Raw genomic sequence first — 25272 nt, 5'->3', positions numbered from 1 at the left:
CTCCACCAGTTCACCAGTCCATCTTTACTCCTCCACCAGTTCACCAGTCCATCTTCACTCCTCCACCAGTTCACCAGTCCATCTTTACTCCTCCACCAGTTCACCAGTCCATCTTCACTCCTCCACCAGTTCACCAGTCCATCTTTACTCCTCCACCAGTTCACCAGTCCATCTTCACTCCTCCACCAGTTCACCAGTCCATCTTTACTCCTCCACCAGTTCACCAGTCCATCTTCACTCCTCCACCAGTTCACCAGTCCATCTTTACTCCTCCACCAGTTCACCAGTCCATCTTCACTCCTCCACCAGTTCACCAGTCCATCTTTACTCCTCCACCAGTTCACCAGTCCATCTTTACTCCTCCACCAGTTCACCAGTCCATCTTTACTCCTCCACCAGTTCACCAGTCGTCCATCTTTACTCCTCCACCAGTTCACCAGTCCATCTTCACTCCTCCACCAGTTCACCAGTCCATCTTTACTCCTCCACCAGTTCACCAGTCCATCTTCACTCCTCCACCAGTTCACCAGTCCATCTTTACTCCTCCACCAGTTCACCAGTCCATCTTCACTCCTCCACCAGTTCACCAGTCCATCTTTACTCCTCCACCAGTTCACCAGTCCATCTTCACTCCTCCACCAGTTCACCAGTCCATCTTTACTCCTCCACCAGTTCACCAGTCCATCTTTACTCCTCCACCAGTTCACCAGTCCATCTTTACTCCTCCACCAGTTCACCAGTCCATCTTCACTCCTCCACCAGTTCACCAGTCCATCTTTACTCCTCCACCAGTTCACCAGTCCATCTTTACTCCTCCACCAGTTCACCAGTCGTCCATCTTTACTCCTCCACCAGTTCACCAGTCCATCTTCACTCCTCCACCAGTTCACCAGTCCATCTTTACTCCTCCACCAGTTCACCAGTCCATCTTCACTCCTCCACCAGTTCACCAGTCCATCTTTACTCCTCCACCAGTTCACCAGTCCATCTTTACTCCTCCACCAGTTCACCAGTCCATCTTTACTCCTCCACCAGTTCACCAGTCGTCCATCTTTACTCCTCCACCAGTTCACCAGTCCATCTTCACTCCTCCACCAGTTCACCAGTCCATCTTTACTCCTCCACCAGTTCACCAGTCCATCTTCACTCCTCCACCAGTTCACCAGTCCATCTTTACTCCTCCACCAGTTCACCAGTCCATCTTCACTCCTCCACCAGTTCACCAGTCCATCTTTACTCCTCCACCAGTTCACCAGTCCATCTTTACTCCTCCACCAGTTCACCAGTCCATCTTTACTCCTCCACCAGTTCACCAGTCCATCTTCACTCCTCCACCAGTTCACCAGTCCATCTTTACTCCTCCACCAGTTCACCAGTCCATCTTTACTCCTCCACCAGTTCACCAGTCGTCCATCTTTACTCCTCCACCAGTTCACCAGTCCATCTTCACTCCTCCACCAGTTCACCAGTCCATCTTCACTCCTCCACCAGTTCACCAGTCCATCTTTACTCCTCCACCAGTTCACCAGTCCATCTTCACTCCTCCACCAGTTCACCAGTCCATCTTTACTCCTCCACCAGTTCACCAGTCCATCTTTACTCCTCCACCAGTTCACCAGTCCATCTTTACTCCTCCACCAGTTCACCAGTCCATCTTCACTCCTCCACCAGTTCACCAGTCCATCTTTACTCCTCCACCAGTTCACCAGTCCATCTTTACTCCTCCACCAGTTCACCAGTCCATCTTTACTCCTCCACCAGTTCACCAGTCCATCTTTACTCCTCCACCAGTTCACCAGTCCATCTTTACTCCTCCACCAGTTTACCAGTCCATCTTCACTCCTCCACCAGTTCACCAGTCCATCTTTACTCCTCCACCAGTTCACCAGTCCATCTTTACTCCTCCACCAGTTCACCAGTCCATCTTTACTCCTCCACCAGTTCTCCAGTCCATCTTTACTCCTCCACCAGTTCTCCAGTCCATCTTTACTCCTCCACCAGTTCACCAGTCCATCTTTACTCCTCCACCAGTTCACCAGTCCATCTTTACTCCTCCACCAGTTCACCAGTCCATCTTTACTCCTCCACCAGTTCACCAGTCCATCTTCACTCCTCCACCAGTTCACCAGTCCATCTTTACTCCTCCACCAGTTCACCAGTCCATCTTCACTCCTCCACCAGTTCACCAGTCCATCTTTACTCCTCCACCAGTTCACCAGTCCATCTTTACTCCTCCACCAGTTCACCAGTCCATCTTCACTCCTCCACCAGTTCACCAGTCCATCTTTACTCCTCCACCAGTTCACCAGTCCATCTTCACTCCTCCACCAGTTCACCAGTCCATCTTTACTCCTCCACCAGTTCACCAGTCCATCTTTACTCCTCCACCAGTTCACCAGTCCATCTTTACTCCTCCACCAGTTCACCAGTCCATCTTCACTCCTCCACCAGTTCACCAGTCCATCTTTACTCCTCCACCAGTTCACCAGTCCATCTTTACTCCTCCACCAGTTCACCAGTCCATCTTTACTCCTCCACCAGTTCACCAGTCCATCTTCACTCCTCCACCAGTTCACCAGTCCATCTTTACTCCTCCACCAGTTCACCAGTCCATCTTTACTCCTCCACCAGTTCACCAGTCCATCTTTACTCCTCCACCAGTTCACCAGTCCATCTTTACTCCTCCACCAGTTCACCAGTCCATCTTCACTCCTCCACCAGTTCACCAGTCCATCTTTACTCCTCCACCAGTTCACCAGTCCATCTTTACTCCTCCACCAGTTCACCAGTCCATCTTTACTCCTCCACCAGTTCACCAGTCCATCTTTACTCCTCCACCAGTTCACCAGTCCATCTTTACTCCTCCACCAGTTCACCAGTCCATCTTTATTCCTCCACAAGTTCACCAGTCCATCTTTACTCCTCCACCAGTTCACCAGTCCATCTTCACTCCTCCACCAGTTCACCAGTCCATCTTTACTCCTCCACCAGTTCACCAGTCCATCTTTACTCCTCCACCAGTTCACCAGTCCATCTTTACTCCTCCACCAGTTCACCAGTCCATCTTCACTCCTCCACCAGTTCACCAGTCCATCTTTACTCCTCCACCAGTTCACCAGTCCATCTTTACTCCTCCACCAGTTCACCAGTCGTCCATCTTTACTCCTCCACCAGTTCACCAGTCCATCTTCACTCCTCCACCAGTTCACCAGTCCATCTTCACTCCTCCACCAGTTCACCAGTCCATCTTTACTCCTCCACCAGTTCACCAGTCCATCTTTACTCCTCCACCAGTTCACCAGTCCATCTTCACTCCTCCACCAGTTCACCAGTCCATCTTTACTCCTCCACCAGTTCACCAGTCCATCTTTACTCCTCCACCAGTTCACCAGTCCATCTTTACTCGTCCACCAGTTCACCAGTCCATCTTTACTCCTCCACCAGTTCACCAGTCCATCTTTACTCCTCCACCAGTTCACCAGTCCATCTTCACTCCTCCACCAGTTCACCAGTCCATCTTCACTCCTCCACCAGTTCACCAGTCCATCTTCACTCCTCCACCAGTTCACCAGTCCATCTTTACTCCTCCACCAGTTCACCAGTCCATCTGTACTCCTCCACCAGTTCACCAGTCCATCTTTACTCCTCCACCAGTTCACCAGTCCATCTTTACTCCTCCACCAGTTCACCAGTCCATCTTTACTCCTCCACCAGTTCACCAGTCGTCCATCTTTACTCCTCCACCAGTTCACCAGTCCATCTTCACTCCTCCACCAGTTCACCAGTCCATCTTCACTCCTCCACCAGTTCACCAGTCCATCTTTACTCCTCCACCAGTTCACCAGTCCATCTTTACTCCTCCACCAGTTCACCAGTCCATCTTCACTCCTCCACCAGTTCACCAGTCCATCTTTACTCCTCCACCAGTTCACCAGTCCATCTTTACTCCTCCACCAGTTCACCAGTCCATCTTTACTCGTCCACCAGTTCACCAGTCCATCTTTACTCCTCCACCAGTTCACCAGTCCATCTTTACTCCTCCACCAGTTCACCAGTCCATCTTCACTCCTCCACCAGTTCACCAGTCCATCTTCACTCCTCCACCAGTTCACCAGTCCATCTTCACTCCTCCACCAGTTCACCAGTCCATCTTTACTCCTCCACCAGTTCACCAGTCCATCTGTACTCCTCCACCAGTTCACCAGTCCATCTTTACTCCTCCACCAGTTCACCAGTCCATCTTTACTCCTCCACCAGTTCACCAGTCCATCTTTACTCCTCCACCAGTTCACCAGTCCATCTTTACTCCTCCACCAGTTCACCAGTCATAATGCAGTGTTCATGATCATTTCCACCCGTACAATCAAACTAACGCTTGTGCTGATGTTCCTTTAACTCTTCTGTGTGCAGAAATCACACTTTATAATAAATCTATATTAGACCATCTGGGAATATAACCTGCCTCTTATTTTATATTATTATTATTATTAATGTTTTTTTTTATTTAAATATTACTTTATTTTATATTATCTAATATTATTTTTATTATTATTTTATTGTATATTAAATATTACTATTTTTATTATAGTTTTATTTTATACTGTTTTATATCTGGGATTTTTTATATACTATTATCATTTCATTTTCCATTATTTCCATTATATCAGTGCATTTAATATTATTTCTATTATTATTATTTCATTTTTATATTATTTAGTATTATTTTTATTATTGTTTTATTTTATACTATTTTTAATTTTATTTTTTAACCATTGTCATGCTTTTAATATGTAACCACTGTGATCTGAAATCTGGACTATATCTGGGATTTTTTACATTGTTATTATTTTATTGTACATTTATTCTTATTATTATTATTTATTCTTATTCTTCATCAATGCCTCATACTTTTTTGCATTTAATTTTATTTTTGTATTATTATTATTTTATATTATTATTTATTATATTATTAATAATACGCATTTAATTATTATTAATATTTTATATATGTGTGATTTTATTACTATTTTATATTATATATATATATATTTTATTTTATTTTATGTTTTATATATATATATATTTTTTTTTTTTTTTCCTTTAAGAATAATTATTTTATTATTTCTTTGATTAAGTATAGCTAACTAGATTATTTTCATGTCTGTGTGCAGGAGTGGCGGTGCGGTGACCTCTCAGCCTGGGCTCAGAGGTCAAAGGTTACCCTGTTCTCCAGGAGAGGACGCACTGCTGCAGGCCATCATGAATCTGGACCGAGAGTGAGCAGCGCACACACACACACACACACACACACCAGGAAAACTCTTGTTCATGTAAAGAATTAGGCGTAGCATCAGTTCTGGCAGGTCACGTTAGTCAGGCTCGCGTCAGTGTCTCTCAGCTGATCCTCCAGCTGTAGGAACACGACGCCTGCTATCGCTGTACTCGTGTATAAGCTCTTCAGTATCAGCAGCTGTAGTGTGTTTAGGTCCTCACATGTGTTCAAGTGTTTGCTTATTTGACAGCTAAATAAAGATTTATTTTTTCATAAGTAAATGACCTGTTAATATCTCCCTGACTCTCTTAATGAGATCTTTAAAAACAAAAACTAGATTATTTTCATGTCTGTGTGCAGGAGTGGCGGTGCGGTGACCTCTCAGCCTGAGGTCAGAGGTCAAAGGTTACCCTGTTCTCCAGGAGAGGACCCACTGCTGCAGGCCATCATGAATCTGGACCGAGAGTGAGCAGTGCACACACACACACACACACACACACTCCTCTTCTGTTTACCCTAAGAGGGGTTATTGCTGCTCCATGCTAGGCTGCCCAGAACAGAGCCAGACCGCCGACCCAAACTGTAAGTTAACCGGCAATCGTGTGTGACGACAGTGGCGCTGACAGAACTGTTGTTGTGTGATCAGGGCTGATGGTGATGGTGTCAGATCCAGATCCAGATTCAGATCCAGATTCAGATCCAGATCCAGATCCAGATCCAGATCCAGGTCGGCCCGAGTCCCCGAACCCCAGCAGAACACCAGCGCCACACGCCCCGAGACCCAACCAGGTCAGCTCACAACCTCTCACTACATTATAATCCCCTTCACTTCTCTTCACAGATCTAAATGATTTCTTCAGCTCTTCTGTCGCTTGTCTTTCTCTCAGAACACTTGATGCTACCAGACGTGTTTAGGAAGTTTATAAATCCCTCTCCAGATCAAGGTCATTATCATTCACTGAGGCTGTGTTTACACGGAAACAACCTGAAGAGAAAACACAAAAGTGGCGTTGCGTTATCACTTTTATTCTGCGTTTAGACGAGCGTTATGGGGGGAATCTGCATATGGAGACGCAAAAGTGTGTGAGATTGGATGTAGTTTGCACTCCAGACGGCTAGGTGGCGATGTGGAGCACTGACAGTGAAAGAGACGCTGACACAGTTTGTCATGTTTAATACGGTAAAGCCGCTGCTTTAACCCTCGCTGCTCTTCGCCTGTCGCTCAATTTTTTTTTTTTTTTTGTCAATGAAATGAATGCTATATTTTAGTTTGATAATGTTTTGTTATTTTCCTGTACTGGCGCACGCCTGTGACGTAAACGCGTACGCGACGCCTTCACCGTCTAGCAGACTTTCGCGTTTTTACCGTTTTTACCCTTTAGACGGGAACGCGGCGGTGGAGCGTGTTTAAGATCTCCACTCTGGAGGGGGTTTCACTTTTGTGCGTTTTTAAGCCCCAAAAACGCCGTCGCCGTGTAAACGAAAGATACATCCCATAAAATATTTGTACGTTTTCGCCCGCGAGCGTTCTCGTGTAAACGGGGCCTAAAACTAAAACCCATTAAAAACACTTTTTTTGTTATTTGGAAAAATGCCAACTGAAATAAAATAAAACAAATATTTTATTTCAACTAATTGCAGTGGCAACATTTGTAAATAATGTAGTTTAATTTGTTTAATTAATAATAATAAATACAAACGTTCATATACATTCGCATCCCTGCTGAACTTAAACCGAAGTGTCCGGACACATTTATGATTTGTAGGATATTTCTTCAGTTCTTCAGGTTAGTTGGTTTAATTGGACGCGTTCAGTCCCAGTTAAGGGTCTTTTTTTAGCCTGTGAACTTTAAAGTGGTTATTTATTTGGTGTTAGGAGGGTCGGCTCACAACAGGCCTGTGTTGTGTTCCCATCATCATCACTCATACGGGAGGAATGTGTCGCCTCACTTTTACAGACACTATAAAACCTGAGCCAACAGAAGCCGCTCTCCTGCGCCCGCGCCGCTCATTACCGCACGCATGAGAGCTGGGAATGTCCACAGACGGCAGGTTCTGCTGGGATGCAGGCCGGATCAAGCAACATCATGTTAGCATGTGGAGATATATACATAACTATATCACTAAATAACTAAAAATCTAAAACAGAGTAGAGGTAACCTGAGCATTTAGACTTACAAATAAAAGATATGCAATTAAAAATTACAGTGGGGAGAATAAAAAAAAAAAAAATTAATACTGCTTATTTATGAATATATAAAAAATAAATGAAATAAAAAATAATATATATATATATATATACATATTTTTTTATTCCATAAATAAATAAAAATAAAACTACCATTTTTATTTAAACAAATGAAATAGATTGAACTATAAAATAAAATAAAAATAACTCAAATTGATTTAAATGTTGTAATTAAATATAATTAAAATGTAATTAAACTTTCTTAAAATTAGTAAAAGAGTAGAGCTACATTCATTACCTGGACATTTAGGCTTACAGATAAAAGAGATATAATTAATAACTTACTTATTATTACAGTGGAAAAAAAACAATCAATGTCATTCAAATTTTTTTTAAATTATTATTATCATTTAATATTATATAAAAAAAAAAAAATATATATATATATATTATTATTTTTTCTACCTAATTTAACTTTTTAAATAGTTTCTAACAGATAATGTTTCAAATATGCTTTAAATGTATATACATTCAAAACTTTCATCTTAGGAATGTCTACCTTTCCAACTAAAATTATACTTACAATACTTAAAATAATAAAACTTACAATTAAGTCAAAAGTTTTGATCACCCCAAATTATCTAATAAATATTCAGTGGTAGTTTAATGTAGATGAATTTGCTGTTTCTAATTATGCACATTGGCATTTTTTTGCATGTGTGGACAAATAAATTAAAATATTGTTTAATATTTTATATTTTTGAATGATTTGATCTACAATAATCACTGCTTCCAAACCGGTTTCCCAAACGCTCCCGGTCTTCCATCGCTCAGCTTGAGCCTCTATATATATATAAAAAAGAAGTATAATTGCATTCTATTCAATCAAATTAAAACGTAAATCAAAACATAAACAATCATGCTTTTCAGTTGCAACTGAACTTTCTTTGCGCCGCCATGTTTGTAGTTTGTAGACGTATAGAGAGACACATCTCAAACCCGGGAGCGCACACATAAACACACTTCTCCGACGCGGACGATGTTTGACAGTTTGTACAGGGATGGCTCTGATATTGTTTATGGCGGATTCTTCTTTCTTGTCTGCTCAGTTTGAGATGTAAAGATTTGCAGTTTTACGAGCAACTGTTTGTCCTGATGTCCTTCACTGTCTCACTGTGACTGCAGAGAACCTCAGGACGTGCAGCGCTCTCTCTGGAGGATCCAAAGAAGATTCACACGCTTCTGCATCAGCCAGCAAGGTACCGATCGCCTCTGTTCACACACACTGAGCCAGAACAACTCTGTGAGCACAGCACAGCCAATCAGAAGAGCCTGTGGGCGGAGTCTCTCTGCAAGCGCAACCAAATCAATCCTAAATCAGTCAATCAGAAGAGTGTGTGGGCGGAGTCTCTCTGTACGCTCAACCAAATCAATCCTAAATCAGTCAATCAGAAGAGTGTGTGGGCGGAGTCTCTCTGTACGCTCAACCAAATCAATCCTAAAGCACAGCCAATCAGAAGAGTGTGTGGGCGGAGTCTCTGTACGCTCAACCAAATCAATCCTAAATCACAGCCAATCAGAAGAGTGTGTGGGCGGAGTCTCTCTGTACGCTCAACCAGAGCCATATAGAGAGAGAGTTGCGACAACTCCATTCACTCCAATGGAACGGTTTTTTTCCAGCAATGGCGGCTCGCGGAGCCTCTCAATAGTTCCCGGAAGTAGCGGCCGCGCCGTAGAGTTGCAGCAGAACAGACCGTTTGTGATGCCCTTTTAAAAGGTAAGACGTTTAAAGAACAAGATTGTATATTATCAGTACATCGGAATCAATTTAACTTGTGTATTAAAGCATGCTAGTTGATTATTGCTATCTAAATTAGTAGTTTTAGGGGACGTTATCGGATAAATGATAGGTCATTGGATAAAATTAGTAGCGCATAACAAACCCACGAACAGCCTATTAATGTTAAACCCGTTATATTAATGTAGATTTATCCTTTGTTGTGTGTAATAAGAGGGAAACGCTTCTAAACAGAGGCTAAATATAACATTGGGAGTGTGATAGCCATTAATGGAAGTGGTAATAAGAATATCCGTTTAATTTCATATTAAATGTGCAATAACAGAATAAAATCCTTATTTTAGATTGCATATTTGAGTAAACAAAAACGTATGGGTGGAGTTTTTTAGGCATTGTATTATCTGTCTATATTACTGTTTTAGCCCAGCTGATTTTGTATATAATTTGTCCCGTTTTTGTCTCCTTTATCTCTTTCAACACCAGAAGCATTATAAGCGGATTCAGTGGATCCTGCAGACCTGCACTGCCGCTGTACCCTCACCTTCAGTCTCAGCTCCTTGGAGTTGGATTTGCAAAACTTTTCTTGCTCCCTATTTTAAATAAACCTTGAACTTGCCAGTGTTGGTCTTTGTGAAAAAGTGCAGATACAGTAGCCTACTGTATGATTAACACTCAATTTAACAAAAGTTGTTAAATGATCTCAATATCTTTAAAATGAAAGGTTTATATGAAAGGTTTTAAACAAAAAATGATGCCATATAATTTCGTTTTCAATTTTTTATTCTTAAGACAATAGTTTATTTATTTTAAATTGTTTATTTGTGCGGACAGTTGCACAACCTGATATTTTGGGGGTTTAAGATAAAACATAAAATATGTATTATCTAAATGTATTAAAAATGAATTTAAACTAAATAGGTTTTATAGATTGGAAGTGATTTATGTCATGAATTTATAAAATTATGTTAAAAGGAAATAATGCACTTGGACACAAAATGCAATTGGACACTTTGAAATAATGTGTGTGTGTATATATAATCATGTTTTGTTTTTAGAACTGAATATATTGTGTATTAATTTATATAGTAATACGTGCATGGGGTGCATAAGCATGGTAAACATAAGATTATTTGAAATTTCACTTAATTCAATTTTACATTAAGACAATAACCTGTTACCAAGTCTCCTGTCCTTGTAAAACCATAGCACATTAGGCTACGTGATACACTTAAATAACATATAAGTTTAAGAACACAAAAATACTTCAAAACAATTGCAACACGGTCTTTTACCAAGGTAACGTTAGCTAGAAATATGTTAACGAAGGCAGGCAACGCAAGTTGAGCACACTAATCATTAAATATTATCAGATTTTTATATTTTAAAAACAACATTGATGTAACTACATACACATACTACATTCACATGTCAGTGTATTATATACATATTGTAAATCAATGCATTTATTGACTACAAATGATCAAAAATCACAGTTCTGCTCTCTAACTCCATTGATTTGAATTGGCGCCGAAGCACTTCCTGGAACTATCCGCCGTCTACGCGAATCACGTGACGAAGAACCATTTCGAACTTCCGTTGTCGCAACTCTCTCTCTATATGGCTCTGCGCTCAACCAAATCAATCCTAAAGCACAGCCAATCAGAAGAGTGTGTGGGCGGAGTCTCTGCACGCTCAACCAAATCAATCCTAAAGCACAGCCAATCAGAAGAGTGTGTGGGCGGAGTCTCTGTACGCTCAACCAAATCAATCCTAAATCACAGCCAATCAGTAGAGTGTGTGGGCGGAGTCTCTCTGCAAGCGCAACCAAATCAGTACAAAAAATCACAGCCAATCAGAAGAGTGTGTGGGCGGAGTCTCTCTGCAAGCGCAACCAAATCAATACAAAAAATCACAGCCAACCAGTAGAGCCTGTGGGCGGAGTCTGTCTGCAAGCGCAACCAAATCAGTACAAAATCACAGCCAACCAGTAGAGCCTGTGGGCGGAGTCTGTCTGCAAGCGCAACCAAATCAGTACAAAATCACAGCCAACCAGTAGAGCCTGTGGGCGGAGTCTGTCTGCAAGCGCAACCAAATCAGTACAAAATCACAGCCAATCAGTAGAGCCTGTGGGCGGAGTCTCTCTGCAAGCGCAACAAAATCAATCCAAAATCACAGCCAATCAGTAGAGCCTGTGGGCGGAGTCTCTCTGCAAGCGCAACCAAATCAATAAAAAAAAAATCACAGCCAATCAGAAGAGTGTGTGGGGGTGGAGTCTCTCTGCACTCACAACCAAATCAATCCTAAATCACAGCCAATCAGAAGAGTGTGTGGGCGGAGTCTCTCTGCAAGCGCAATCAAATCAATCCTAAATCACAGCCAATCAGAAGAGTGTGTGGGCGGAGTCTCTGTACTCAACCAAATCAATCCAAAATCACAGCCAATCAGAAGAGTGTGTGGGCGGAGTCTCTGTACTCAACCAAATCAATCCAAAATTACAGCCAATCAGAAGAGTGTGTGGGTGGAGTCTCTGTACTCTCAACCAAATCAATCCAAAATTACAGCCAATCAGAAGAGTGTGTGGGCGGAGTCTCTCTGTACTCTCAACCAAATCAATCCTAAAGCACAGCCAATCAGAAGAGTGTGTGGGCGGAGTCTCTCTGCAAGCGCACTGCACTCGCAACCAAATGCATAAGTACATAATGAAACTCATACATAGTATGTATTTTAATAATGTTAAAATGGTGTAATGAGCGACTGAAACAATCTTTGCCATAGAATACACGTTTGTTCACAGTTTGTTATGAACCTTCATGTGCTGGTGCCCAGTGTTAGAAACCAACACACTTATCTGAAGAACCTGTGGTGTGGCGTTACACAACTTAAGACCTAACAGAGAAAAACTGATTCTTGATATGTTCATAAATCAATAATAAATGCTCAGATGGAGGGCATTTCCGCCTATACAATTTATCCGCCATTTTGAATTTTCCTAAAAACCTACTTTTTCAAACTTGGTCTGATCTTCCCCAGAATTGGCACACATTTTCACGAGTTGACCTATAGCTGCTAAATGCAGTGTCTACGCTTAACCAAACCAGTGTGATATTTGTACTGGAAACCAAGACTAAAATACTTTAATAATATGAATCTCCTCCGTTCCAGATCTTTTTCTCCGAGCTGGATGTGATTCCCGGGTTGGGCGGAGAGCCGGAGGAGCCGACCGTGGAGGAACAGTGTGCTCAGGCCGTCAGAAACAAGGCCCGGGACATCGAGAAGGTGCGTTCGCCATCTTTACATCATTCCCTCACTTTCCTTTTGCGTTTCGAAGACAGGAAACTAAACATGAGCTACAGCTTCATATGTTGGTTTGCTGTAGTGAAAGTACAATGGGCATGTAACCCTAAAAGCGAAATCTCATTGGCTGATGTCAATTTCTGACACCGTGATTGGTTCAGAGGCATCACGTGACTCGCTCTGACACTCAGATGTGTGTTTTTGACTGTTTTTCTGCTCAGTTAAAGGCCATAAATGCTGTGTTTATAAGTTTTGATGTGATTCAGGTGGTTTGTATTGTTGTTGCTCGTCTCGCCTTAAAGACAAAACACTTCAGCAGAACATGATCAGCTCAAAGTGGCCCAATCATTTTTGCTCCCAAATGTTTATAATTTTTACTGGTAGTCGCTGTATGAAGAATATTTGGGTATAAATTCAGCACATCCGTATAAATTACACATCCAGCCGGACCGGTCAGACCCTCCGTGATACAATGCCTGCTAATACTCCCTAATGTGTTCCAGCCCTCGAGTAATTGCCCCGCGTTCAGTGATTGCAACAGACCTCCGCGTGTGTGGAGTGTGTGTGTGAGCTCGACGCTTCACTTGCTGCCACAGTTGTGTGTTTTGTAGTGTGTTACGGACCATTGCTTTCCCAGTGTGTTGTACAGGTCGGTCTCCAGTTTGTGTGGTCCTGTTATCAGACCTTCACATCCACATCCACATCCACACACACACACACACACACACACACACACACACACACACACACACCTTTCCTGCCTTTAACAAACCGTTCCCAGCATTCACTGGTAAATATCACCGCTGTAAATACAGATCTCTCTGGGGTGGAGAACTTCCTCCGTCTCGAACACAAGCTTTTGTTTTCTTTTATATGTCCGTGTTTTATTATAATTACTGGTGGCTTTACTCTGTGGTTTACTAGATCCTGTAATGCCGCAAGAAATGATTGTAATTTAAGTTGAGTGTTTATTATCACTAGTGACTCAGCAGTTCTGAAGACAGAGAAAATACAATCAATGTCACACACTCGAGGAGAGAGAGAGAGAGAGAGAGACAGAGAGAGAGAGAGAGACAGAGAGAGAGTCACAAGAGTCACAATGATTGTCACAATCACACACACACATGCTCACACACACACGCTCTCACACACACGCTCTCACACACACACACGCGCTCTGAGAACGGCGCAGGATTGGCTTTGTGAATGTGCCAGATCACAGAGACTCGCTGGATTAGCGCTGGGATCTGGGAAGGGTAATAACTCAGACAGCGCCACAGACTCACACACACACACACACACACACACACACACACTCAGACAGCGCCACAGGCTGCAGAACACCTCACACACACACACAAACACACACACACTCAGACAGCGCCACAGGCTGCAGAACACCACACACACACACACACACACACTCGTCCTGTAATCGAGTGTGAGTCTGTGATTGGCAGACGGGCGGAGACTTCTGGACGCTTCAGCGCTTGACCAAGTTGAGACGAGTAACTGTACGTCCCCTTGGGTTAGTGAGGGGGGTGTGTGTGTGTGTGTGTGTGTGTGTGTGTGTGTGTGTGTGTGTGTGTGTGTGTGTGTGTGTGCGCTGAGAGAACTGTTAAAGAGCAGCTACTCTTCTTCACATCCTCATCTCTTCAGTGTGTGTGTGTGTGTGTGTGTGTGTGTGTGTGTGTGTGTGTGTGTGTGTGTGTGTGATCATGAGAAGCTCCAGTTCTTCTCTATATCAGTGTGTGTGTGTGTGTGTGTGTGATCATGAGAAGCTCCAGTTCTCCTCTACATCAGTGTCAGTGTTCCTGAACTCCTGAAGTTTCTTCCGGGAACGAACACGTCAAAATATTCCTCATTATAATAATTAATGCGCAGAATAAAGGGGCGGGGCCTGGTTGAGTTAGTTAGTAGTGTGTTAAACTGGCGGTTATGGTAAGGGGCGGGGCATTTTTCAAACACACTCGACCAATCACAACACACTGATCCAGCCAACCACTGTGTGTGTGTGTGTGTGTGTGTGTGTATAACGTACGGTTTATTTCAATAGTCCACTTTAGACATTCTGCTAACTATCAGCAAGTCTGCTTCATGTCAACTCTCTCTCATTAGAGGATTATAGGCTGTTAGTGGGGGTGGGAATCGAATTTCAATTCCAATTCTGGAATCGGATACTTGTTATAAAATTAAACATTCGATTCCTCTTATCGATTTCTGTGTGAGGATTTCAATGTGACTTCAAACAATTCAAGCGCGAGACATATCTCTGTCGGATCTGTGTTCAGTTGTATTTATTTGAGCGATTGCTAATGTGTTATTTGTTCTTTTTTAATGACGGAGTGTTTACTTGTCTTTAATAATGCTCGAAATGTACATTAGTTCTGCTAGTTGTTCTTCTATTGTGTTTATAAACCGCAGGCAAACGCTCCGTGTGTAAGTGTGCTTTAGCCTGCTGATGTTTGTTCATGATATTCAGATCAAATTTAATATTTTGCAATATGACTAAATGTTAATTATATGTACGTTTTTTTTTTCTCGAATCGTTACAATTCAAACGACACCCAACCCTACGACCAATCCTCTACTGACTGCTAGTTGACATGTCGTTGCAAAGTTACTAGAGTAATCACTCTTTCCACTCGTTTAATTATCAAAGGCCTGAGGGCCGAAATCAACAAAGATGTGTTTGACATCATCAGTTCTTCATTGTCTTTTCTGTACATTTTAAACTATTCTGATGAGCATTTGAGTTGTGCGATCACAATTTATGTTTATTAATTACCATAGTAGAATGTTTGTTGGGGAGCATCACAATAAACTGCTTTCTGCTACAAATCAGCGTGTTTATGATTATGATAGTGAATTAAAGCAGCATAATGCATTGTTCAAGCCTTGAACATTCCAGTTGAAAATGCCCACATTCACTTTCACGTTAATAATAAGGTGGAGAGTTTAGGATAATTGGTCTCAAACATATCTTTGGTCTTCCTGTCATGTCTTCTTCTCCTTCTTCTTCTTCTTCCGTCTCTGAGTGAGTCCAGAACTCCTGCAATCTCTGCGCTGTTTTTAAAGCGGGCCGAGCGACTGAACCCTGCGGATAAGAGGAACCAGACTTCGGCCACTCCAGTAATCTGAGCGCTTCTGCTTCTCCTCTCGTCCTCGCGACCTGAACGCGGAATAATGTCCGTTTCCGGTCCTGAGCGGCTCTGATTAGACTTAACCTTTGAACCTAAACCTCTATCTTATGCTTTCTATCATTTATGTTTATCCTCCTCTCTTCCTCTCGTTTATTTACATCCGTTTTGCGGTCAAATAGACAGATCTCTCTCTAGGAATTAATTCAAAATTGGGGTTGAATTTCCAGCAAAAATAACCAAAAACCCTTCCTCTAATGCTTCCAAATAAATGAACATTTCTCTGGTTTATATAGTTTCTCTGAGCACTGCAAAAAAAAAAGCTTTTCTTACTTAGTATTTTTGTCTTGTTTCCAGTCAAAATATCAAAAAAATTCTTAAATCAAGATGCATTTACTAGATGAGTGAAATGAGATAATATATTATCCGGGGGAATTCATAAAAATTAAGTGAGTTTTTGCTTAAAAAAAGCAAAATTATCTGCCAATGCGGTCAGAAATATAATCTTAATTCCAACAGAAACAACATTACATTTCTGACCCCATTGGCAGATCATTTTGTTTGTTTTAAGCAAAAACTCACTTTTAGTTTTTGTTATTTCCCAGAAAACAGGACATAATATCTTATCTCATTTTACTCATCTAGTTTTAAGAATTTTTAGATGTTTTGACTGGAAACAAGACAAAAATACTGAGTAAGAAAAGCATTTTTTGCAGTGTCGTCGACTGGCTCGAGCACAGATGTCAGAAGAGCTCTAGGGTGATCGTGTGGAGTTATTCATCTCTACACCCAAAAGCTCTTGATTATAATGCAGTTTCTGAGACGTGGCTCAAATCTGCGGATGCTTTATGATGTTGGTCAAAGAAAAAAAAGGAAGGGTTAAGTTTTATGCTTTTCTCATGATCGTTTACAATGAAGCGCTCATAATGTTTTGATTTCACATTCATATACAGGTTCAGCTCCATCAACAGCATTTGTGTCAGAACATAATTAGCACTCTCTCTCTTATCTGATGTTTTTAGCTGTAGAGTTTCTTAATTGCTCGTTTAGAGTTTAGTGGTGGGACTACACTGCAAAAAAAATACACATTTCGGTCTAGTTTTCCAGCACAAATATCTAAACATTCTTAAATCAAGATGCATTTACTGGAGAAGCAGCAAAATGACTGAAGATATGAAGGATAAATCATAAAAAAATAGCAATTTTAAACTTAAAATATGAAATATACCTACCAATGGGGTCAGACATATGAACTTAATTCAAAGGGATAACTAGTTTATTTTTCTGACTCCATTGGCAGATATAGATGTTCTTGTTTTACACACAAACTCATTTCATTTTGATTCAGAAAACAAGACTTAATATCTTCAGTCATTTTGCTTCTCCAGTAAAAAAATAAATATACATATATAGGCCTATATATCACTGATTCTTGAGAGTCGGGACAAAACATGTCCCACATAGAAAAGTCTAATTTATAGCAAAAATTAAGAAATTCATCATGATTGACATACTTACAAAGTTAAATCTAAAGGAATTGTATATACCTATGTGATTTTTAGAATAATTTTTTTATCTTTTTGGGGAAAATTTGTTTATATGTATGGTCTGTGGTTAGAAGGTCCATGTTATTGCACTTGTCCTCAGCAAGAGGTCACAATATTAATATATATATATATTTTTTTTTTCATAGTGTACTTTACTTCTGGTGTTGTAATTCCAACCCAATCCCCTGAGAAAATGTAACTATTTTACAAGGTGGTGATTTCATATGAATTTAAATTATGCGAATATGCAAAAATGTATGATTTTTTGAAGAAGAAAAAAAGCATTAATCTCCACCCCTAAAGCTAAATGAGATTGTATACAATCATCTAAAGTGGACACCAGTTCGCCAAAGCATAAAAAAAGTTATGAATTGCCATGAGATTGTGTTTGCAATTCCCGTGAATGGATTTACTCATAAAACAGTGTTTAATAGATGGATGTGGGCAAGTTTCCCAGCTTAGTTGAAGATGAAGTATGGTATCTAACTTTACACAGACAAGCAAGTGATTCTGAACAATATTCACATATTTAAATCGAGAGATGAGTCGAATATGCTGTTGATGGAGCTAAACCGAAACGTTCCTTTAAAACCTGAACGTGTGAATGTGCATTTCTGTGCATGACCTCCAGACCTTTCCTACAGCACGGATCACATAAAAGCCCATCGCACCTCGTCCGCTGCTCTTGGACGTCACACTCGGGACATTTGCAGGGTATAATAAACCCTCTTAAGCACCATTTTTGCATGTCTTTAAACTCAGGGAGAATTTGTTGGCCTTTAAAGTCTGGTGTGAAATAGCTTTGCCGGTCTAACTAGCTTCAACACTTCTCCTGCCTTCAGGTCTCCATGCAAACACGCCGCCACACACCTGTTGCTGGACACTTTCCCATAGTCTCTGGCCTCCAAGCGCACGGCTGTTAAGTTTACAGCCGAACGACTTACTCGCTGGAGGTCAAAGTGTCGTATAGTACACAGAGAGACTGCTTTGTCAAGCTCTTTAAAAGCAATGCTAATGTTAGAGAGACGCGTCATCACCCGCCAACAAACAGTTCGCCCTGTTTATATTGTCACAGATCAGCTAAATGTCTTATATAGACTTGCACAGAACAAGCAACCAATTCATTTCCCACATTTTTAATTCACCTACAACAAAAGTTACCATCAATTCCAAAGAATCCCGTGATTTCCAACCACATTCAGCGTAGAAGATCTGTGCAGGTCTATCGTAGACATGTCTCCAGACCCGACTTATACTCCAGACAAGTAATAATCTGGTTTATCTTTCTTAAAGTACCTCAAGATGAGTCCAACAGCTGTCCGTCTTTCCCCAGTTGTACAAGCAGGACTGCGAGACTTTGGGAATGGTGGTGAAGATGCTCATATCCAAAGACCCGACTCTGGAACTGAAGCTCCTGACGGCGCTGACGCAGAACCTGGTTGACATCAGGGAGAAATGCTTGGAAAACCTCCGGCTGTTCATCTCTGAGGTGAACGCATTGCTCAAACCAAAATAACCAGCAACCACAATCCATAACCTGATAACCAAGTGCTTTATCACGCTGCCTCAACGAATAGATAAACACACTACGAGTCGTGTCTGGTTTTCACCAACCTAGTTGAAATGTTATTCAGCACAGCTACATGTTTTAATTACGTTCACCTTTTAATGTGTAACTAGTTCAGGTGTTTTTATTGTATTGAACTATCGACGTGCTGATTTCCAAATACTACTCATGTTTTCATCTCCACTCAAAATGTTGCAGTTTTGCTGTTACTTGATACAGTTTTGAAAAGAATGTTTAAGAAAGCAACATGTTTGCCATTAAAGTGTTATTTTCTCAGTGTTTTTTAGCTTACCTTTGTCATAGTATATATAGGTTTAGAGTGTAGTGTATATAGCAAACATATCTGTTAGATATTTAAAAGCTTTAAAAAGCGGCACTCGTGATAAAAGCCAATAAAAAAAAAAACAGATGTGATGCAATGGTTAAAAATCTCAATCCCAATGCACAATAAGACAATAATGCCGACGAAATACAAGAACACGTCCTGTGTATCCCAGATTGACAGACTTGACTACAGAACGGATTAATGTGGACTTTAAAGACATAGTAAACAAAATGTGCAAGTATGTATATTTATATATATCTCATTTTTTTATTATTAGCCTTGTGATCCAGTTTGCATTTACACCGATTACAGTGATCTGTCTGTAGGACCCGTTAATAAAATGACACTGGATAATACGTAATGTACAATGTTTTAGTACAAATTGAGCAGAATTGCTGACCGTGGCATTACATATTTATTTTTAAAACCCTGATTAACAAAAGTGGAGTTGCTGCAAACCTTTGTTCTTTACTACTTTTTTCAGTAACATTCTTTAAAAAAAAAATCATTTTGAAACTCAGGGATATAAAAATATTAGCTTTAACTCAACATTTTACAATATATACACATTCATTTTTGCAAAGTTAAATTATTCTCTCCATTAGTCTCTAAAAAAAGCGGCTTTATAAATATTATATTCTTCTGGTTTCTCTCAAAGACTATAATCACTTATCACCTAATATGCATTATTGCAGCAAGTAAGCATGGTTTTAATACTGCGTTGACCAACAACATCACTGTATGGCAAGACCACTGCAATATGTCCTGGACAGAGAAACCTGATCAAGATATATTCCAGTTCAAACAACAGCTTAAAGCAACTTCCATGACGGCATTTGATAAAAGACGTATTAAGATGCAGATCAACTGTTTTTTAAACTTCCTTGCCAATTCTATGAAATTATACAGTTCTTGTCCTTTCGTCCTCTCTTCTGTTTGGACTTTGTCCTTGTGCCAATGGGAAGTTCATCAGCGTAATATTGGTACTGAGGTTGTCTTGGTTGTGGAATAGGCTGGCCCAGGAAAAAGCCTTCCTCCTCTGATTCAGATGATGAAGAGGAGCAGGTAGAGCACCAGTCATCTTCGTCACCACAAAGACGTAAAAATCTCTCTGCCCCCTGATTGTGCAAAGCGTATTCAGAGTCAGCGTGGGCATAGGGAGGCTGTCTGTGGTGAGCGTTCGGACCCGGCTCGTGCTGGCGACGGTCCTCCTTAAAGCACATACGGGCCTTTTCTTTGGGCAACAAGTGAAGTGCATTGTCCGACCGAGACTTGCGACTCCTCCTTCGCCTGTGGTGATGCCGGTGGCGCTGCTGATCTTGCTCGTCGAAGTGGTACGCTCGTCTGCGAGTACGCTCACTCATGGGAGGCTGCCGCACCTCCAGGCCATCATATCGTCCGTTGTCTATAACATCATCTGAAAACTTTACCTGCTGAGGTTTGGACTGGGACTTGGACCTTCTTAAGACAGATAAGTGAGGTGGTTTGGGCCTCTCCTCTGGGAGCGGGACCACCTGCTCCAGGTCCTCCTCTTCAATGACCTCCACACGCTCGAGCTCGGAGGTCAGGCTCTTCAGGGAGTTGGTGCTTCTGTGCAGCACTGATGAATTCAGCGTCCCCATGTTGCTGGTGTTCTCACAGTGTTCAAGCTCAGAGAACTGTTGTAACGAGTAGAGCAACTGTTTCTCTTTTATATCCCCATCAACTGAAGCGCCTGAAAGGATCACAGAAGTTCAAATTATACTGTACAGCAGTGAACAAATATTACATTCAATACTCTAGAAGTAGAAATTTAAATGCCATGGTGTGCCTGATTTTCAATGACCACATCCCTGACTGCCAAAAATGCAAAATTCCACAAAAGGCTTAACAGATTCCAGTTTGCCACCAAAATTACACACTTGCCTACATTGAACACGTTTTACTATATATACAATATCTACATCCATTCCTCAGATTTCCCCCCCAATTGCCTCACATACTTTTCACTCAGCAAATATCACTTGCACATCAATCCTTTAGTCTCACCTGTGATGTTGGAGAGCGCCAAGGAGTCCATTGAGTCTCTGATGTTCTGCTCAGCTTGTTTAAGTTCATCTGTGATGCATTCCAGTGAGTCATTATACCACTGCTTGTCTTCGAGCTTAAAGCTGGCTCCATGCTCCAAATCGAGCTCCTGGAGCTTTCTGCTGCTTGCAGGTCCAGGGTGACTCCCATACGCAGAGTCACCTAGTCCATCCTGGGACTGTGCCCAGTACATGTCTGCCTTGTACTTTTTACTGGCCAGACTGCCACTCCCACCACTGCCTGGCATCCTGGGCTCAGTCTTGTTTTTGGCATCAGAGTCAGTCGTCCAGAGGTTGTTTGGCCTAGTGTCCTCCGGCTGCTGGAACATACCATGTTCACCAAACTTGAGAAGGAGCTGGGTCATGTAGTCCTCATGCTCGGCCCATTCCTCGTGGTCCTCGGGATCTTCCTGCTCCTCCCTGTTCCTCCAGAAGTGGTTGTCTGCAAAGCTTAACTGTGACAGCTTGTTGGACAAGGTGTCGTCAGCGTTCCCTGAGAGTCCGGGGAACTTGTAATTGCCTGCAGGTGAAAAGAGAAGAGACTGTCGACATTGGTCTGCGGAGCGGCTGCTTTGTCCCATCTTCACACTGCGCCGTGATTCCCGAGATCTTGCGGACTGGAAGGCAGAATCGGAAGAATCCGAGGCGTGGACGTCCTCCCCTAGACTGCAGGTCTTGGAACAGTAGATCCTGCCTTGTCTGGGTAGAAAGGGACAACCGAGCAAGGAGCTCTTGCACTGAGCACAGCTAAAACAAGCATCTGTGGCGTGCCAGTGAAGCCCATCATACGTCATTTGGGCATGGTCCACCCCTAGAGGAAAATAAACAGGAGTTAAAGGTCAGCTTCTTGCAAGCGAAACGTGGTTTGTGGTAAATGACGTTGAGACATCAGAGAGACACATTTGGGCTTACCGATGTGTTCGGCGCAGGCCTCACAGTATTCCGCGTGCAGAGACTCAAAGCAACCGCAGCAGAAGGGCCGACCGTCCTTCATGATGTACCGTTGACCACCCAGGATGGTCTCGCATTCAAAGCAGGAAAAGTGCTTCATATGCCAGTGACGACCCTCTGCCTCTGTGCACTCGTCCGCAAAAATAATCTGTGAGGACACCAATAAATTAATAAGAGCATCCATGATATCACATGCCTTGTTTCATGCACAATACAATGAGTTTAAAAAAAATAAAAAAAAATAAACTCACCTCATCACAGGAGGAACAGCGTGGCTTTAGCAATTCAGCATGATGCCGTCCACAGTGGACCTTCCCATCCTGGTAGAAGTAAATGAGATCCACCAGGAGCTCGTTGCAGGTGGAACATGTGAAGCACGATGGGTGCCAACACTGACTAGGTCCCGCTCGTGAAGCGAACACCACCATCTCCCCTCCACTGACGTTCTCTCCACACTGAAGAGGCAAGATGTTTAAATAAAACAATCAGCTTCAAACAGTCACTTCTTGTATCGCAATACGCTTAGTTTAAACACCTACGTGTTCACACATGGCATGAAGCATCGTCCTTGGCAGCAGTCTTAGAGTTCCTCGCCCGAGGGCCTCTTTCTTTCTCTGCACGCTAAACATGTGAAGCTCCTTCTTCTCTTCTTCACTGAGAGACTGGCAGTATCGCACCTGAGGGGGACATTTAAAACGTGTTTGCTGTCAAACTATTTAGAAAGAAGCCCTTGTGGACCACATGCAGGGTCTTTTGAGCAAAGGAAGTGTTCCTTTTAATGTGCTTACACGCTAGAGAAAGCATTGAAGGACAGTTTGACAAATACAAATGACAAATACAAATGCAACCAGGAATACAGTGAATTTGGTTAACAAAAGCACATCTGCATCCAACAAAAGTCTACATCAGAGTTGACTGCTGCAAAAGAAAAAATTATCTCAACTCTGCATGATGGTACGTCAGTTTGGCAAACTTTCTATGATCATCCCTATTAAAATCCAAGCCTTATCTGATACAGTGCAAACTCTGGTGTGTAGGCTCCCTTATAGATGGCTAGGAAATTTTGCTTAAACCATCTCTTAGTCAATTTGCTAAGTACTTTAGTTTTGGGATACCTTAACACAGGAAAATGGAACATCTCTTGGTTTAAAGACCAAAATTAAGAATCACACACTAAAAAACACAAACTATGCATGTTTTTTGAACAAGTTGTGATGCTTAAAAGAGTTTGTTATGTGACCCAGAGCAATGTCTCAGATCGAGTCAGATTGAGTCTCCCCAAGCAGCATCATTTAACTTCAGCTCAAAAGTCTCATTGTACAAGCACCCACATAGATATGAAGTGACAAAGCGTCTTTCTGTGCTGGCAGGGAATGTGGTGAAGCTCTAAACCCATGAAGCTAAAAACACCCACACCACGTTGCAGTTAAAAAGCTATTTGAAGGGGTTTTGAAATGTGATGCGTGGGCATTTTGGACTGCAGCGATGCTGGGGAAACAATAGGGGCTTTCATGGCTGCTGATGCAGGTCCTATTTCCTTTGTTTCTGTAAACTCACCTCATTGTCATGAGGAGGTAGCTGGTACAGGAGCTGCTTGATGCGGTATTTCTCCCCGGGGCTGTTCACATAAGGGACTTTGTCCTCAGGTAGGCAAGAGAAGTAGAGCTGGACCTGGATATGAGATGGAGACAGATCAGGTCAGTCACTCCATGTAGAGTATGCACAAAGTCAAAAAAAGAAGTTACACTAGACTAGCCCAACGTCTGTCCTAAGTGATCCGATCAGAAAGTTTTTTTGTTTAGTTTTTTTTGGTGGTCACGAGATCAGAGACCCTGCTCTCAATGAAATCAATCTTTCTCAGCTGAGCACAGATTTCCAGAGACAAATGTTAATGCCATGTGTACCAGGTTGAGTCATTCCTGTGCATCTATCAACATTACCATTTCCATTAAATTACCTTTTCTGACACTTGAGCCACCAGTTTTGGGCTGAGGAAAGGTTTTTACTGTACTCTATTGTGCTTCTATGACACTGTGACCTATGCCTTGTGAGTGGGAACTCTTTATGAGTGCTGGTCGTAACAGCCCGCAGATAAATAGCTGGACTGTGCTTGTCTTTTCCTGCATAAAGAGAGTCCTGCTGCTGTTGAGTCAGTCTACTGGAATGGCATTTAGACCTGATGATCAGCAGCACCATAAATCACCCCTCATTTCAAGCTGATATTACCTCTGGTACTGAGCCTTAGGCACTTGAACAACAATATTCCTGAGTGTTTGTGTTCTTCCCCACAATGATCACCTATAATCTGCAGGGCAATTCACAGAATGGCTGCTATAAAGGCATTACAGTTGGCTCTTGCATTTAACACAAAAGCTGCACTGGGATTTTAGGGGTCTCCAAATTGCTTTAGACCTTTTTCCTCACCCATCACTTCAGATTTTATTCAAGGGTGCTCTTAAGGACAGCCGGGGGAAGTGTGGGACACCGATTGGAATCAGCGCCACATCAGCGCGCCTCCAGGCACGAGAGGACCGCCTTTGCGGACAATGCCAGGAAAAAAAAAAAAGTTGTGGCTGCAAGCTTGGCTGTTAGCAAACTACTTTTCCTCATCATTTCAAGCCCTTTTGTCTGGCAGCTTGAGATAATGACTTGCAGATTTTCCATGAAGTAGTTTGTAAATAAAAAGCAGCATTTCCTGTTCCCAAAATGCCTGTGGGGTGCTTCCTTCACAGTCTTTAGCTGTGCCTGCAAAAATGCAGTAAGGTCCTCTTAATCTTAGTGACTGTGACTAGCTTTGCTGACAGAATGATTGACCAACAGTTTGGAATTTTAATAAAGATCACATCTGGTTTATTGTATAACAACTTGCACATTGTGCTAAGATATCACATCTTGAACGGCATGATACTATTTAGCCATTACAGAGCAGATTCTTTCCCTGAAACTGAAGACATGCGACTGCTTTGCATTTTGTGACATGGTTGTTATTGCGGTTTTCCCCTTTCAAAACAATGTTGCCATTTTGGCTTCATGCTGCCTTCTAACCATTTCCTACCTTACATGTGTACTGTTCTGACATGAGCATTAATGTAAGTTCTCTGTTAAATGCTTTACGCTTTACAGT

General features: G+C 42.0%; 2 protein-coding genes across 10 annotated transcripts in view; one reads left to right on the top strand and one right to left on the bottom strand.

Moving 5' to 3' along the window:
• Positions 1–19366, top strand: part of LOC306994220 (uncharacterized protein) — a 24554-nt gene extending 5188 nt beyond the window's left edge. For 4 of the 7 annotated variants that reach the window (XM_079604685.1, XM_079604687.1, XM_079604684.1 and 1 more), the window contains exons 6-11: positions 5172–5276; positions 5633–5737; positions 5919–6061; positions 8646–8719; positions 12421–12534; positions 18573–19366. In XM_079604685.1, coding sequence (XP_079460811.1) covers positions 5172–5276; positions 5633–5737; positions 5919–6061; positions 8646–8719; positions 12421–12534; positions 18573–18755 — 724 coding nt within the window. In that variant the 3' untranslated portion in view covers positions 18756–19366. The remainder of the gene's footprint in view (positions 1–5171; positions 5277–5632; positions 5738–5918; positions 6062–8645; positions 8720–12420; positions 12535–18572) is intronic. The other 3 variants (XM_079604688.1, XM_079604689.1, XM_079604690.1) reach the window with 3 other exon arrangements.
• A 264-nt stretch (positions 19367–19630) lies between these two features.
• The window catches only part of prickle1a (prickle homolog 1a), a 37280-nt gene continuing 31638 nt past the window's right edge, over positions 19631–25272 (bottom strand). For all 3 annotated transcript variants that reach the window (XM_079604682.1, XM_079604683.1, XM_079604681.1), the window contains 6 exons: positions 23706–23819; positions 22688–22825; positions 22400–22603; positions 22110–22296; positions 21160–22008; positions 19631–20845 (listed from right to left, as the gene is read on the bottom strand). In XM_079604682.1, the coding sequence (XP_079460808.1) occupies positions 20025–20845; positions 21160–22008; positions 22110–22296; positions 22400–22603; positions 22688–22825; positions 23706–23819 (2313 nt within the window). In that variant the 3' untranslated portion in view covers positions 19631–20024. The remainder of the gene's footprint in view (positions 20846–21159; positions 22009–22109; positions 22297–22399; positions 22604–22687; positions 22826–23705; positions 23820–25272) is intronic.

The sequence above is a fragment of the Phoxinus phoxinus genome (genome assembly GCF_949152265.1).
Source record: "Phoxinus phoxinus genome assembly, chromosome: 25".
In the NCBI taxonomy this organism is placed as follows: Eukaryota; Metazoa; Chordata; class Actinopteri; order Cypriniformes; family Leuciscidae; genus Phoxinus; species Phoxinus phoxinus.
Note: the sequence above shows the minus strand (reverse complement) of the source record. Positions and strands in the feature narration are given on the sequence as shown.